We start from the raw sequence: 17,343 nt of genomic DNA on the forward strand, positions 1-17,343 counted from the left end.
ATGTCCCTTACTCCTTGTGGAATGAGGTTTACAGGGATGTCGGAATAGCAAACCCATTATATTTTGAAATAGCCATGCAGTGTAGACGCACCCATAATGACTAATACCACTACCACAAAAGATTCCACAAAAGTGTCCAACGGAAATTAACCACAAAAGCCACATGGAAGTGCAGCAACTTGTTCCATCACACAGTGAAAGAAAACACATCTTACTGTTAATTCTGTGCAATTCCAGTTTCATTTCAAAGTGATGACCCTGATATGTAAAGTCTTCAAAGCAGTTAACCCAAGATGCTGTCATGTCCTCCTCGTAGAGGGCCAGAATCTCCCAAATTCAAGATGAGTTTCTATCTGGACACTTTTTGGTAATAATGTATAGGCCTTTCTAGAGCAATGAAATGGCCCTGAGATGTCTTCTTGGAAAATAAACTCAGCAGCCCTGTACAAGGCATTTTCTATGACATGAGAGAGGCAGAGAAATTAGGTCCTTTGCAAAGATGAAATCTCCCCAAAACCCTAGTCGTCTTATCAAGCCTTATAAAGCTGTATTTTCCCAGTGCTGTTTTTAGAGTAGCATCAGATATAGCCATTAATGTTAGATCTCTTCAGTGGTTTGTTTTCCATTAGGGTGTGTCTACACAGCAAAGTTATTTTGGAATAATGGCTGTTATTTTGAAATAATAATGCGAGCGTCTACACCGTAGTAGCGATAATCATTTCAAAATAATGGGAGGCTTATTCCGACTTCGGTAAACCTCATTCTGTGAAGAATAATGCCTATTTTGAAATAGCTATTTCGAAAAAAGGCATCTGTAGAAGCTCCACCTATGCCATTTCAAAATAGCCCCTCAATCAGGGCCATTCTAATTATTCCTCCCCAGTGCCTCCTGGAGCTCTAAATTGAGATAGCACGTCTATATTAGGGAAGCCTGCCTCGGACTAATTTTGAGGCTTTCCTGCAGTGTAGACGTTCTATTTCGAAAAAAGCTATTTCGGAATAACTATGCTGGAATAGCTTATTCCAAAATAAATGTGCAGTGTAGATGTAACCTTATTTATTTATTATGTTGCACAAGCTAATAATTCAGAAAGTTGAAATGCTTCATCGGTAACATATTTGAAAAGGGGAAGCTACTGGATTCAGGGTGTGACAATCTCACATAGGAATTTGATGGGCCCAGGCTTCACTTAAAATAGACCAAAGAGATTCCAGAAGATTGGGAAAGGGCAAATCTAGTGCCCATCTATAAAAAGGGAAATAAGAACAACCCAGGAAACTACAGATGAGCAAGTTTAACTTCTGTGCCAGGAAAGATAATGGATCAAGTAATTAAGGAAATCATCTGTAAACACTGGGAAGATAATAAGGTGATAGGCAATAGCCAGCGTGGATTTGTAAAGAACAAATCATGTCAAACCAATCTAATAGCTTTCTTTGATAGGATAATGAGTCTTGTGGATAAGGGAGAAGCGGTGGATGTGGTATACTTAGACTTTAGTAAGGCGTTTGATACGGTCTCACATGATATTCTTATCAATAAACCAGGCAAATACAACTTAGATGGGGCTACTATAAGGTGGGTGCATAACTGGCTGGATAACTGTTCTCAGAGAGTAGTTATTAACGATTCACAATCCTGCTAGAAAGGTATCATAGAATCATAGAATACTAGGACTGGAAGGGACCTCGAGTTCCTAACTGTCAGGGTGGTCAAACACTGGAATAAGTTGCCTAGGGAGGTTGTTGAATCTCCATGTCTGGAGTTATTTAATAGCAGGTTAGATAAATGTCTATCAGGGACGGTCTAGACAGTACTGGGTCCTGCCATGAGGGCAGGGGACTCGACTTGATGACCTCTCGAGGTCCCTTCCAGTCCTAGTATTCTGTGATTCTATGACTCTTGTTAATAAATGTGCAACCGAGGGCAAAGAAATGAATTTTACAAATCAGCAAGTAAGTCAAACCCAGACATCTAGAACGAAAGGAAAAGTGCATTACAGAAATGTACGTTGCTCTTTTATATTGACAAGAACAGTTCACATGTAATCGTTTCTGATAATACAGAACCCACGCTAACATTTGCTGCAATTCTTTTTGTAAAACTAACGATGTCTCAGTAATAAGGAAACCTAACTTGAATACTCTATGAATATTCTGCAGAGAAAGGGAGGCCCACCAGATTTTTTTCTGTTAATTACAAACTGTGAAGATTAGGGGACTTGCATTTTCGTTGGGCTCTGCTATATTGTGCTTATTAAACAAAAGAAACTGCTGAAGGGTTTTCTGCTATAACATGGGGACAGAGCACGGACAATGTCCAGAACCCTGGAGTTAATATAAACATCTCTACTTTCTAATCATGTCGGAATTAAGAACACCTTGTAGGAGGCATTTAGCACTTTGGAAGATCTGCCTCCATGGCCTCTAGTGACAGGAAGCCCCACTGCTTATATGTCAAAATGCTTTAAATAGAATTGCAATATTAAAGTTCCTTCAAACTGCAACAGCAGGACCCTTACCTGCGTGGTACTTGTTTGTGCCAATAAACACTGTTGCCTAGGAAATGACCTCATCAAATCAACAAAGGATTTGCATGTGACTATTCTATGCGGTGTTATTGAAGCTGTGTTGGTCACGGGATATTAGAGACATAAGGTTGTTGAGGTAATGCCTTTTATTGGACAAACCTTTGTTGGTGAGAGAGACACGTTTTGGAGGTTACACAGAGCTCTTCTTCTTGGTCCAAAAAAAGATATTACCTCACCAACCTGGTGTCTTTTACAATTCTTAAGCAGCTACTAAAAGGTGATTTAAAGCAGTGGGTCCAAATTGCTTAAAGACATATGGATGTTTAACAGGGAGGAAAGGACATTCATATTCAAATGAATACTACTTGGTGCGTTAACAGTCTTCTGGAAAAAATGAATAGTCCCATCGCACTTAACGTGCAACTACACAGCAGGGCTTAACTCAAAATAAGCTACACAAATCGAGCTATGTCAATTACGTAGCTTATTTTGAAATCACTTATTTCGAGTGATTACAATGAGGGTTACAGGAGTCGGAGTAAGAGGTCATCCAGTTTGACAGTATTTCAACATCATTTCGAAATAACAGCCTGCTGTGTAGACGCAGACTAAGTTATTTCAAAATAACACCAGTTATTTCAAAATAATATTAGTGTGTAGCCATACCCCCAGAGATATATAGATATAGATATAGATATAGAGTATATTATGAGCTTTTGTGGGCAAAACCCACTTCCTCAGATGAGAAGAGAAGTAATGCCCACAAATGTTCATGATACTAGATTATATATATATATATATATATATATATATATATATATATATATATATATATAGTCAGTCTCTAAGGTGCAACAAGACTACTCATTGTTTAAAGTTGCAAACTAACCCGGCTACCCCTTGGAGACTCTGGGGAAAAAATGTGCCAGGTGCTCTATAAAGTAAAAGTGTGCTTCAATCTATGACAAGGAACTCATTAATTTCCCGTATTGTTTAAAAAGCAAGTATGACAACTACCAAACTTGCACAAGAAAATTAGGATGAAGGTTGAAATGAAATAGGAATTGGACAATACCTAGAGGTTCCTTTAAACAACCCCTGCCTAACTACGTACCTCCCTCTCTCTCTCCCAGCAACACACACGATATTTATGAGGTAGTTGATCAAGAAGCTGAAAGATTTTGAGGGGAGAAATACTGGCTGCTGTTGGGGAAAGCTTCTATTTTCTTTGAAGATTAAAAGGGGTTAACCCTTGGAAGTTTTATCATTGGTCAGATTTTTGGCTTGAAGAGAATGTGGTCGTTTCCATCAGGTTTACAACAGGCAGTTAATATTTCAGCATGCACATGGAAAATGATAAAAAGCGTTATTTCATCTCAAATTTCCAAAATGTGCTTGAGGGGAGTTTAAGCTGGTATTCTGATTCACCAACCAGGGAAGGAAAAACTACAAGGCACTTCAAGACTCTAATCCTAGAGCTCACATTATTCTCCTTTGCTTAGGGACTCTAAATGGTGTCCCTGTGGGTGAGCACGACGTCCTGGCTGGCAGACATGTAGCTGGTGCTGGCCTCATCCAGCTCCTCCTCCTCTTCTGCACTGGCTCTGTCCCCCAGGAGAGCGACAACGGGCATCTCCAGCTTAGAGTCCACAATGGGGGGGGGTGGGACTGCCCCCCTCCCAGGATATGATGGAGCTGCCCGTAGTAGGGGCAGGTCTGGGGCGCTGCCCCTGAGTGGGAGCTACATCCCCTGACTTTCGCGTAGGTCTGGTGCAGTTCTTTGACCTTCATGTGCACCTGCTCCTGTGTGCGCATGTGGCCCTTGTCCCGCTGGTTTTCCTCCTCACTCCAGATCTCAAGGAGATCCAGGATCTCTGCACCAGAACAGGACGGTGCCTCCTCTTTCAGCTCTGGGCAGGATCTTGGGAGCTGCCTGGGACAGTGCTGACAGCTGTGTGTGTGGGGGGGGGGGGGGGGAGGGAGGGCGGCCTGGCTGGAGCAGTGGGCTTGGCCATGGCAGCAGGGAAGGCTGTGCAGGATCCTGCTGTGTGGCATTATGCCAGTGTAGACACAGCCTAAGTGTATGGTTTTGAGTTATGCTGGGTGACTGATGGAAAAATGATTCACTTGAGAAGCAACAAACCTCTAGAAGTTACTGTGCAAAGACTATAACTTTAATAAAGGATCCTTGATACTGAGCTGGGAGAAGTTTTTTGGTCATAATTTTTTCCAGAGGAAAATGCAGGTTCCAATCAATTGAAACACTTTGTGATTTTGTGTCACTTTCGCCAAGTTGTTATGTTTTTTTAAAAAACAACAATATATGGAATAAATTAAAAGGAATTTAAAAAATGCCTTCATTCCAAATAACTTTGTTTCAAACCTTACATCCATTTTATTCAAATAACAATTAAAAACATTTTACAAGTTTAAAACTGAATTCAATGTTTGGGGTCCAACAAAAAGTTTCATTCAATGCCATATGATGATTATTAAAATTATTATTCAGCCAATGAGCTGAAAAATCAGTTCTTTGCACAGTTTTACCTGCACATTTTCGAAGTTTTGTATGATAGTTGGCAGAGCTGGGTTGTGATTCTTGCATAGCTTATGAGCACTGCAGATTTTCCTGCACAGTTTCCTAGTCTTGCAGAGACTCCTGCAGAATTTAATTTTCACAGAAACACACACACCAGGGAGGGTTCTTGAGGAGTTTCTATACTCCACAGGCAAAGACAGAGACAGAGAGAGCCAGGACTCAGGATTTAAATCTCACTTCTCTCTCTGACCCGAACTATAATATGCCATTTGACATCATGTGTTCACAGACCAAAGGTTTGGTTTTTTTTAATCCAAACAACTAAGCTAATTTCCACACGAAATGGTTAGCAATGAGGGTATGGTTATTATTTCACGTACACACATTTCCTTTAAAAGGGGTTCCGGCTGGCTGGGAATGACACTATCGATACAAGCCCTAAACAGCATGAAAATACCAAGTTATGAGATGCCTCTTAACCATGCCAAGCACCCACATCACGCGTTTCTGCTGGCCATGATAGACTGTACACTGTCACAAAGAACTTCCTTCTGCCTCCAACAGATAAGGAAATATTGCATACATTAATCTCCTCTGTAGTTATTATGCAAAAATTAGACACAACCTCACACTTCCTCCAGAAACAAATAATACACCATATACTTGACCTATGTGTATTGTCAACCATAAGTATTTGCTGATGTTGCCTTAACTTAGCAACAGACTATTGGGCCAAAAAGTATGCTAGGTGATTTATAAATAAGTAGGAAGACAGTCTCCTGGACTCCAAAATTTACTGTCTAAAGACCTGATCCTGCATGCATTTTACTCATGTAAGTAATCACCATTGACTTTAATAGGAGTCTGATGCTTATGTGAGTAAACTAATCCAAGGACAGGAATGCTGCAAGCTCTAAGAAACCCCTGACAGCCATTTGCTGACTAGGCTGAAGTGTTTGGAAAAGAACTGAGATGGTGCCATTCTTCCCAAGCTCTGAAGAATCCAAGCGATACACACACTATAAAGTGAAGCCATAAGAGATCCTCTGTGAAGGCAGATCAGAAGGGAAGCTGTTTATATGAGTATTAATGTATACGAAAGTGTAAATGTTAGGTTGAAACCTTCCATTGCAATACATGTAGCAACTACGAAATGGGGGAAGTCTGTAGGAAAAGCAGCAGTAGATTTACCACCTAAAAGCTTTTGTTTTAAAAGTTATATACGAAATATCCTGAATATTTTCATAATATTTGTTAGGTCTCAAACATCTGTTTTTAACAGTTTGTAGAGCTCTCTTTGACTGGAAGCAATTACTCTCCAAACGTAGGGTTTTGCATACAATGCCAAGGTTTACCTCTGTAAGACAAAGTCTTGAAAATAGCAAACTAAACTTCAAAGCAGCGTATGTCTGCACTCCAACCTGGAGGAGTAAATGGACCTTTGACTAAAGCTAGCTCAGATATATCTTCTTATGCTGCAATCACACTTTCTGACGGCAATATATTCACACCTAAAGAGCGAAGATGAGGAGTAAGAGAGTGGCGTGTAATACAGTTGTCCATCATATTACCCCCAGCCATTCCACGTAAACTTCAATACATTCTCAAGTGCTTCATTGGATGAGGGTCACAGCGCTCAGTACCATACAAAATAAAGCCCTCATCTCTACTGTAGAACTGCACAGGCAAGCTTGAAACCCAATGTTTTCTATCATCTCAAAATCACAGGTACCCGGCCTCAGTCACTATCTTGATGTGTGTTAGGTGTGTTATTGCACACAGGAAAAGTAATAAATGCTGTACTTTGTAGGCTATCTTTGCAGGAATGGACAAGAAGTCCAGAGCTTTATAGCTTTTACCTGACCCATCAGCAGCTTTTCAATTTGATTTCAGCTTTGTAATAGCTATTTTTTTGCTCTCCCTTTGACTTCCCTTACTCCTCGTGGAAGCAGGACTACTGGCAACGACTAGTACGCCCCTCTCAGTTTGAATTAGCGTGTCTTCACTAGACCTGACAGCGGCAGCTTCCATCTTCTCTGTAACGTAGACATACCCCAAGCACAGCAGCTCCCACTCACCTCAGTGAAATTTCCAGGTACTCAGAACACAGGTGCCAACTCCATGGGTGCTCCGTAGCTGGAGCACCCATGGGGAAAAGTTAGTGGGCGCAGAACACCTACAGCTTCCCATCTCAGATTCCCTCCCATGTTGCACCTCTCACTCATTGGTGGCCCCGATGTCCAACTTCTCCCTCACTCTCTCAGAACTTCTGGAGCACCACAAACAGCTGATGTACAGTATTCCGGAAGCTCCAGGAGGGAGTGGGAGTAGCGGGGAAGGGATGTCCTTGAGAGAGAAGGCAGGGTAGGAGGGGTAGGGTCTTGGAGGCAGAGGTGGAATGAGGGCAAAGCCTGCGACAGGGACGGGGTGTTGAGCTTCAGAACTTTTGAAAATGAGGCCAACGTTCCAATAAATATATAATGATATTCAAAAAAGGAAGGGGATAGCACTTCACCATTCATGACTATTCTCCCATTTAGTCTGTTTCATTGTATTTACTTCTTCAAGCCATTTGAAACAAGCGGTGACTGAAAACAAAAAACAAACCAGAAAACCCAGTGGTGCTTGTTTAAACTCTTTTGCGAAATTTGAGGATGGGAGCCATTTAACGTGCTCTAAGGCTGGCACTTAACGTCAGCGTAATGCTAGTCAGCAGTTTTTAAAGTCTCTGTCGCACCCGCATAAAGCACTGACTGTGTTTATTGGTGTGATTTTAAGTAGTTTAAATCACTTGGTTGGAAAAAAAAAAGCTTTTGAGTTCTTATGGGGTTTTCTTTAGTTCTGGGCAAAGATGTGATCCCATTTCAGTGGTGTCTGTTCATTTCAAGTGCAGTGAGATTTTTTTTTTCTATCCATGGGAGGCAATTAGCACATTGATACTGACTTTGCTCTTTAGCTCCACAGCCCAGCAACTCCTGTTGCTCCCCTCTTTCCTGGCTCCTATCTCAAATATGCACTTAAATCAGTAAGGGTATGTCTACACTACCCCGCTAGTTCGAACTAGCGGGGTAATGTATGCATACCGCACTTGCTAATGAAGCCCGGGATTTGAATTTCCCGGGCTTCATTAGCATAAGCGGGGAGCCGCCATTTTTAAATCCCCGCTGCTTCGAACCCCGTGCAGCGCGGCTACACGGGGCTCAAACTAGGTAGTTCGGACTAGGTGCCTATTCCGAACTACCGTTACTCCTCGTGAAACATACAGGGGTATGCATACATTACCCATCTCTTTTCTAAGATAAAAAGACCCGGTCTTTTTAATCTCCTCCTACAGAAACTGTTCCATATCCCTAATTATTTTAGTTGGCCTTCTCTTTACCTTTTCGAATTCCAATATATCTTTTCTGAGATGGGACATCCAAATCTGCATGCAGTATTCAAGATGCAAGCATCTCATGCATTTATATAGAGGCATTATAATATTTTCTGTCTTTTCATCTATTACTGTCCTAATGGTTCCTAGCATTCTGTTAGATTTTTTTTGGCTGCCACTGCCCACTAAACAGATGTTTTCAAAGAACTACCCACAGCAACTCCAAGAACTCTTTCTTGAGTAGTTATTTACATCCATCGTTTGGTATGTATAGCTGGGATTATGTTTTCTAATGGGCAGTACCTTGCATTTATCAACGGTGCATTTCATTGGCCATTTTGTTGCTCGGTCACCCTGTTTTGTGAGATCACTTTGTAACTCTTCACAGTCTGGTTTGGACTTAATGCCTCCTGTGACAATGTAAGAGGCATTCAAATTGGCAGCAATGCACTGGCCTTAGTGTAAATGACACTAAGGCCTGCCCTGAGAGTTTATTAAACCGAGGCTCCATGGTTTTGTCTCTTTGAAGGTTATTTTGAACCTGATCTTTCAGAGTGAGGAGTGTGTAGAATTCAGGATACCGAGGCCTTGGAGGAGATGGTTATTGACTTGTAGGATGAAGTTAGGGTTGTCAGGTGTCCGGTATTCACCTGGACAGTCCGGTATTTGCAGGCTCCGTCCGGTATTTCCTGTTTCCCTTGGACAGAAGCCCATCAGGGACAATTTTCCCCTGCCACATTTGGTGGGGGCGGGGGAGTGAGAAGCGTGGTAGAGGCGTAGTGAAGGGCAAGTGGGGGGGGGGGGGGGACTTGCCAGGCACCACACTAGGAGGCGCCGGGCTAGGATGGGAGCAGAATGCACGCTGCTCTGGCCGACATGACCAGCAGAGACCCGGGAGCTGGCCACGTGATGCCTCCCTCTACACACTGCGAGCTGAGGTAGCCGGGCTGGGTGGCAGGAGCAGCCACTTTAAAAGTAAAATTAACTTACCCGGCTGTCCCGTTCCTCCAGTGCCTGGCTCTGTGGGGGGTAGGGAGGAAGATTTGATTGGGTCGGGGCACTCTCAGCACTGGGGATGCCTGGCTCAGGGGGAGAGGTGAATGCACTGGGATGGAGGGGCGCTAGGGGGGCCTGGCTCTGAGGCAGGGGTGAGTGCATTGGGATGGGGGGGCACTAGAGGGGGCTGACTCAGGGGGAGGGGTGGGTGCATTGGGGGTTAGTGTGTTGCCCCAAACTGGAGAGGGTGGTGCAACTTTTGCTTAACAATTTTGGTCCCCCTCCTTTTTTTCCCCCTTAACAGAATTTTTCCCTGTGGTTTTTTTGGGGGGGGAGGAGAGGTGTTTGGTATTTTTTGTTAAATCATCTTGCAACCCTAGACAAAGTCCCAAATCTCTGAATCAAAACACATTTTTCACATCAGCTCAGTTTTTCAGGACATGCCCACACCCATAGAAATGTTATGGTCTAAGCATACTGAAAAGGAGTGTAGACCCGAGACTACATGAATCAGACTAAAACAAGACGCATGCACAAAATCAATGTTATTTTAAGACTCAGGGTGGTAGTAAAAGTCTATCTGCTGGGAGAGGAACAGGATTTCACAGCGCTTTTGGCTAAAAAATGCCCAACTGAGCCCAGAAACATTCAAGATTTTCAAAACAGAATTTTTCTGTGATTATGACAAAAAACACATTCAGCTATTCCCCAAGCCTGCCTTGTATAACAACCCTATCAGCAAAGAGATAGCTGTGCTATTATTGTTATTACTGTTATCAAGCAATAGAATTATTTTTCTCAGATTCAGTACCACTGATTGTTTTATAATGTTTTGCATTTCCCAAACAGTTCATATGCAAGAAAATAGTTATTGTCATAGTGCTGCTTGTGCCAAAATTTACATATCAGAGGAACTGTTCTGAACTATCTATTATACAAACTGAAAAGTAAACAGGGAATCCATCTCATCCTTCCTAGTATCCATTCCAATGAAATTCATTTGAATATTAATTACATCGAGTCTCATATGCCTGTAAAGTCTAGAAGCAAACATTTGGAAATGTGGTTAAACTCTGAACCAATGTCTGCTCCAGTGTGTTGCTCTGATATAATTTCTTCATTGTTAAAAACCAGAAACGGAATACAACAAGAATACGAAAATTACTGACCTTTCTTTGCTAGACTATTATTGGGTTCATATTTCTCAATCAGTTGTTGAACTTGCTCCTGCTTCATTGGTGGATAAAGGATTTCATTTAACCGTGGATCACGTTGCTTATAATTTATAAACTCCATCATCTGATCAACAGCAAGGTATGGTCTGCTCTTGGCACCGCTAGAGAAACACAATGTTTTAAAAAAAGAAAGTAATGAGAATATTTTCCCTTGTCTTCTTGTTCAATCCTTTGAAACTTCCCATGGAAACAGAAACATGATTCAAATGACCAGATAACAAAAATTATGTTCTGTTATTTCTCCAAACTAATTTATTTTACAATTACATATAGCAAACTTTCATTGAACACCAGTTATTTGGAGCGCTCAGCATTGTTGATGTCAAGGAAAGTAAGTCAGGCCAATGCTGAGAGCTTTTGAAAAATCTAATCCTAGATTTTTGTACTGGGCATATTTCTTTAAATGACAGAAAATGAAATGCTGTGATACTGAGCCAGCTACCTAGGTTCCATTGGCGTTCCAGACCTAACCATTAGGATTTTCCTGATGAAGTACAGAAGCCCTGACTTTATTATACTATTATTTGCTTGCACTACAGTGCCTTTAAAGTATGCTAGGCACTTTGCAAGACAGGCAAAAAAAGACAGCTATTAACTCAAGGAGCTGGCAATCTCAGACCATGATCTTGGAACAGATTTGGGCAGATGGATGTCTGAAGACACATAGGGCCCCAGCGAGCACCATCTGGAAACAGGAAGGCAGGACTGATGCCCAAGGTGATACTATTCATGGCCTTTTCAAAAGCGTGCATTGGTGGCCTGATTCTTTTCTTCTTGCAATCCATGGTAGTTTTCCCATTCAGTTCAAAGTTTGGCCAAAGCTGAGCACTTCTGAAAAAACTCACCTAATGGAGAGAGAAAAGGACTCACAGAGCAAGGACACACAAGTTTCAAACAGAAGCCCATTATTTGGCTTTGATGGCTCTTGGGATGGGTCTTGAGAAATAACATCTCATCCACTTGTCCTCCATTTTGCTCATTTTACTGCTCCACTGGCAACAGGAGAAGAGGCCCTGTTGGGGCTGAGAAGTGCAGCGACTCCTGGAGGAGTACACACAACACCATGTGCCCCTGTCTCCTTGCTTGCCAGAGTCAAGTTTAGCAGTGGAGTGAGCAGGTGTAACAGTTAGTGAAATCAAGGAGTCCTGCACATTCTTAGTTGTATTTGTCTCCAATAGTAGTGAGACAGCAGGTTGCTACAGAAGTAATGAATGACCTATGGTGGATAAGGTTGTACATATGTACATAGGAGCAGTCCCCTGGCACTTTAAAGACTCACAAATGTATTAGGTCACGAGCTTTTGTGGGTATAACCCCCCACTCCAAGGTGCCACAAGACTGCTTGTTATTTTTAAAGTTACAGACTAACACAGCTATCCCTGTGAGATAGGAATGCCAGTGAAACCAAAGCCAGGTTTTTAAACCGGAAAGATCTGTGAAGTTCACCAAAGAAACATGAAAGTGTACTGATCCAATCCCAGAAAAAAGAGGATGTGAAATAGTTTGGCTAAAGTTCCAGGGCATTCAGGTGTTTAAGAAACTGAAAATATAAAATGACAGAAGTGTAGCTGTTTGCAAATTTAATTTATAGCGTACTAAGGTATTTGACCTCTAACTGAATCATGTATGATTATAAACCCATTGTACTTTTATTCCAGCTCTTAATAGTCTTCAAGTGGTTTATATATGCTGATATATTTAATGCCTGTTCTCACGCTTACCATTTCCCCTCTTTTTTTTCTCACTGAAGCTGAAACTATCATAATCCATCCTGAGAAAGAAGGGCTGGTAGTTCTATTCCTCCAGGAATGAATTACTGTAAAACTCTGGCCATTAAAAACAGTGGCTAAAGCTTGGAGGAAGGAACTTTTGATCTACATTCACCTCCTAAGTTAAATAACAATCCTGCTTGACATGGAAATTTGTTCTCGGCAGTTGCTGAGATGCCGTAGCCTAAATAACCTACTTTGCCATCGCAACCAGAGAAAATCAGCGGAGGAGGGGGAAAAAAAGTGTCCTTTCTTACAACTCAGAAAAGATGTTGTCAATTTCAGGCCGAGGGCACAGATTGTTTAAGAATACTCTGTAGGCTTCTGGGGTGAAGTCCTCTTGAGGGATTGAATCATTCTGTGAAATAGAGTGAAAAAACAGAGGAATAAAGAAATAGCACTTCTGGTTTCTAAGCAGGTTATTGCAAGATTATTTCCCTTTGCAAAGTAATGAACTCTCATAAATAACAGCAGTTTTAAGAATATACCTTTTGCCAAAAAAATAAAATCCTCTTAATTTTTTAACTAGGTGATTTGTTGTATGACTACGCCCTCCCTTAAAGCAAGATTATTTTTTGCACTATGCACCCATGAGGAAGTGTAAGAAGACTCAAAACTTTCTCTTTTCCCTCTATGTCCTGGTTTACACTAGGGCTTTATTTTGAAACAATCCCCCTTAAATTGAATTAATAAACTAAGCGTCCACACTACAGGCAGTCCCCGGGTTACGTACAAGATAGGGACTGTAGGTTTGTTCTTAAGTTGAATCTGTATGTAAGTCGAAACTGGCTTCCAGATTCAGCCGCTGCTGAAACTGATCAGTTTCAACAGCGGCTGAATCTGGACGCCAGTTCTGACTTACATACAGATTCAACTTAAGAACCCCAGGCATCCCCAAGTCAGCTGCTGCTGAAACTGATCAGCGGCTGATTCCAGGAAGCCCGGGGCAGGGGCTTCCTGTAGTCAGCCACTGGTCAGTTTCAGCAGCGGCTGACTTGGGGACGTCTGGGGCAGAGCAGCTGGGGTGCTGCTGGGTTGGTCCAGTAGCGCCGCCACTCCTCGGCGCTACTGGACCAACCCAGCAGCACCGAAGCTGCTCTGCCCCAGGCGTCCTGATTCAGCCGCTGCTGAATCTGACCAGCAGTGGCTGAATCAGGACGCCTGGGGCAGAGCACCTGGGGTGCTGCCCGGTTGGGGTGCTGCGCGGTGGCTGCCCTGCTGCCCTCGGGCTCCGTGGCTTGGCCGTGACGCGTCTGGGCTGTCAGCTGGCCGCTGCTCCGCGGCTTGGCTCTGCTTTGCCCCCCCCCCCCATCCCCCTGGTCTGCAGACCAGGGGGACGGGGGGGGGGGGCAAAGCAGAGCCAAGCCGCGGAGCACGTGGGCAGCGGACAGCCCTGTCCGCTGCCCGCGTGTTCCGCCGCTTTGCTTCCTCTCCCTGGTCTGCTGGAGACCAGGGAGAGGAAGGGCCCCGTTCGTAACTGCGGATCCGACGTAAGTCGGATCTGTGTAACTTGGGGACTGCCTGTACTAAGTCCATTATTTTGAAATCACGGGCTGCTTATTTCAAAAAGTACTCCTGCTTTCCTCAGGGAGTAACACTAATTTTGAAACAGTAATTTCAAAATAGCATTAGTGTGGATGCTCCAGTGCCACTATTTTGAAATAACTACTCCCCAGAGTAATTTGAACTAATTGCTCCCCAGTGCTTCCTGGGGCTCTAAGTCGAGGTAGTGTGTTCACATTAATGAAGCCTGCTGTTTTTGTGCAAGCCATTTTTGCGCAAGAGCCGTTCTTCCTCATTTTTTCAGGAAGAACGGCTCTTGCGCAAGAGGGGGTTTTTGCGCAAAAACCTCTTTCGCAAAACCGGCTCCTAATTAATTATGCAAATGAAGTGCAACAATATGCTAATCCACACTTCATTTGCATAGGCGTTTGCGGACGAGGGTAGCTGTGTAGATGTAGCCTAGGAGAGCATCCAATCACAGTCCCTGAGCTCAGAAATGAGCAGGAGCTCCCACTGTGGCAGGGAAAAGGCATAGAAGATGTCTAAGTGATGGTGCAGCCCCATTGCAGGCCAGTAGCTTCACACCTTGGGACTTTTGCCTTTACATCTGGCCACTGAACTCTTCTGAGGAAGAAGGAGGGCGTACAAAACAATCACTGAGTGGAGTAAACCTCGGAAGGAGTCAGAACAAAGCTAAAATGCAAAAATGTGGACTATACATACTGAGGACCTGATCCGGAATTCCCTTCCCGTGACCAACCCATATGGAAGGAAATGGGGGGGGGGGTGTTGCCTGTGGAAGGACTGCCGTAGCCGGTGTACATCTCCCTACCTCCGAACTACATACACAATTCCGATCAGTGAGAAGAAAATGTTTGGGGATCTGATGCCAAGCCCTTTCCCTGTAAATGCTGCTGAGCCTACTTGTCTCAAAAGCAAGCCGCTCGCAGAGGAAACCAATGCTATTATTTAATCTGCTGTTTAGCACAGTTGCCAAGGGAACCGGAAGTGTCTATTCAAGCCTTTGTTAGAGAGAAGGGAACTTTTCAATATTCTTCTGGTAAAAATAAGTCGATTTGTCCTCCCCCTCCCCTGCACTAGTGAGACAAGGACAAGTCACCTGTGGGTGTTTGTATCAGCACCATCCTTTGATGTTTTTGCTGGGTGAGGGTAAAGCCCCACTATTACAGGCTGTTTATGGGATGTGCTGAGCCAGTATATTCTCCATTTGGCTTGGCCACACCTCCTCCCTATCCAGAGTACCCACTTTTAGGGTTGGCTGGCTCACGGTTCTGTGAGAAAGAGGGATGGGCTTTCCTTTGGGTGGGCTTTCCACTTCCCAGGATGTCTGTCCCCTCAGGGATACCAATAAAAGTCCCAGACTCAAAGCTCCTAGGCACTGTGGCACAATGAGAGTTCAGAACAAGTCACCTCTCTCCCCAACACACACTTAACGCCTGTGTCTGCCTCAGACCCTGTAATCCCCCAGTCAGGTCTACACAGCGTGAGCAGCAAAAGCACCTCAAAATAAGCCAATTATACTGACAACAACCAAAAAAGAGTCCTTTTTTATGCACATATAGTTGCTGAGGGAACTGGAAATGCATCTCTCTCTCTTTCACACACAGAGCTATTTCAATTTTAACAAGCTGTTCATTTCTCCCCAGTGGGTTTTTTCTCCCCGTTTTTGCTTTTTTAAGTTTCCTGGACTGTTCCTTCTTGCTCCTCAGACAGTTTTTCATCAGTTGATTGTGGCCCAACAAGCACCTTCGATGCATTTTCTATTATAAACCCCTAAGCTGGGTGTATTAAACTGTCTTCTGTGTAGTGTTTATAATTGCAAGAGAGATAAAAGTAGCTGCAGGATCACCAGCTCCTATTGGAAGGGCAAGTTTCGGTCTTTGAGAGTCTGGGATGTTTTCTTCATCTCCCTCCTCTTTTCAGCGCTCCATTCCCACCCTGTCTGTGTGACAGCCCCCATTTCTGGGACTTGAACTGCTATAAGCCTCAGATACTCAAAACAGGAGAGGGAAGTGCATAAGCCACCACTCAGCATATGTGATGTGTCCATGTCAGTTTTCAACACACAGAGGCTGTCAGTTACAGATACCTGTTAGCCTGGCTCTTATACCACAAACTATAGAGATTTGTGCCATTAGCTCTGGAGATCTTCAGTTCAAACCCTGCTGTGAACTAGATGGAGGTTGTTATATAGCAACAGGCTCACATTTTCTGTGGAATGGGCCCCGATAGGGAATCATTGACCAGTGGGTTAAACCTCCTTCTGCTATATTTGTTACCAGTTATCTTTCCCCCCCTTATCCTCTTCAGTCTTCTCCATGATGGAGTTTCTGCCTATGTACTACTAGGATTTGGGGCACAGGCATATAGCAATTTGATCAGCACACATGGCCAACCAGAATATGGGTTTGGACAACCAATGTCCATAGTCATACCCTAGTTGGAATTAGGGCAGATGGAAAGTGAAGTAAATAGGAATACAGAGAAATCTATTAAAACAATCACACCCATTGCTGTGCTGAAGGCTAAGCCTCACCAAATTCATACTCAGTGCAGCTGGGATGGAAGTGTGGGGTGAATCACGGCTACAAGAGATCTCTCCATCTTCCCTAAGTCCAGAGATGACCACTGGCCAAACCAGCTCTTCTCCCAACATACGGCGGCTTGAAGTTACACTTTCTGGATCTGTGCCCTAGGAATCTGAGATAGCTAAAGCATAGAAAAACTTCTAGCCTCTCCCAGCCATATGAATCCGCAGCTACCTATTCGCACGTTGTAGTGGTAAAAGCATAACTTGAATTGGGACAAAGATGTGACAAAGATGAGTGAAACATCGTGGATGCGCTCAAATTCTCACTTCATTGTGGGGACGTGTATACTAAAGACAATTTTTTCTCTCCCAAATTCAGAGATCATTTCAGCAGCATGTTAATGAAGATCCTTCTCTCTTGTACCAGGGCTGGGAACTGGTGAACTACTAGTCACAGGGGAGATTTTTTTCTTCACTCAGTGCACAGTCAATCTGTGGAACTCCTTGCCAGAGGATGCAGTGAAGGCTAGAACTTTAACAGGGTTCAAAAAAGAGCTAGATAGATTCATGGAGGTTAGGTCCATCAATGGCTATTAGCCAGGATGGGTAGGAATGGTGTCCCTAGCCTCTGTTTCTCTGGAAGTGGATGACAGGGGAGGATGACATGGGCATTACCTGTTGTGATCCCTCCCTCTGGGGTATCTGGTATTGGCCACTGTTGGCAGACAGGATACTGGGCTAAATGGACCTTTGGTCTGACCCAATATGGTCATTCTTATATATGTTCTTAAGAGATTCTAGTAGTCACCTATCCCAGTTTCCCATGCTACCCTGAGTTCTGCATCC

General features: G+C 43.4%; 1 protein-coding gene across 8 annotated transcripts in view; it reads right to left on the bottom strand.

Annotated features, from left to right (window-relative positions):
* The window catches only part of PLCB1 (phospholipase C beta 1), a 771,739-nt gene that overhangs the window by 277,284 nt on the left and 477,112 nt on the right, over positions 1-17,343 (bottom strand). For all 8 annotated transcript variants that reach the window (XM_075925687.1, XM_075925686.1, XM_075925693.1 and 5 more), the window contains 2 exons: positions 12,701-12,801; positions 10,609-10,775 (listed from right to left, as the gene is read on the bottom strand). In XM_075925687.1, coding sequence (XP_075781802.1) covers positions 10,609-10,775; positions 12,701-12,801 — 268 coding nt within the window. The remainder of the gene's footprint in view (positions 1-10,608; positions 10,776-12,700; positions 12,802-17,343) is intronic.

Source organism: Pelodiscus sinensis, chromosome 3 (genome assembly GCF_049634645.1).
Source record: "Pelodiscus sinensis isolate JC-2024 chromosome 3, ASM4963464v1, whole genome shotgun sequence".
Lineage (NCBI taxonomy): Eukaryota > Metazoa > Chordata > Testudines > Trionychidae > Pelodiscus > Pelodiscus sinensis.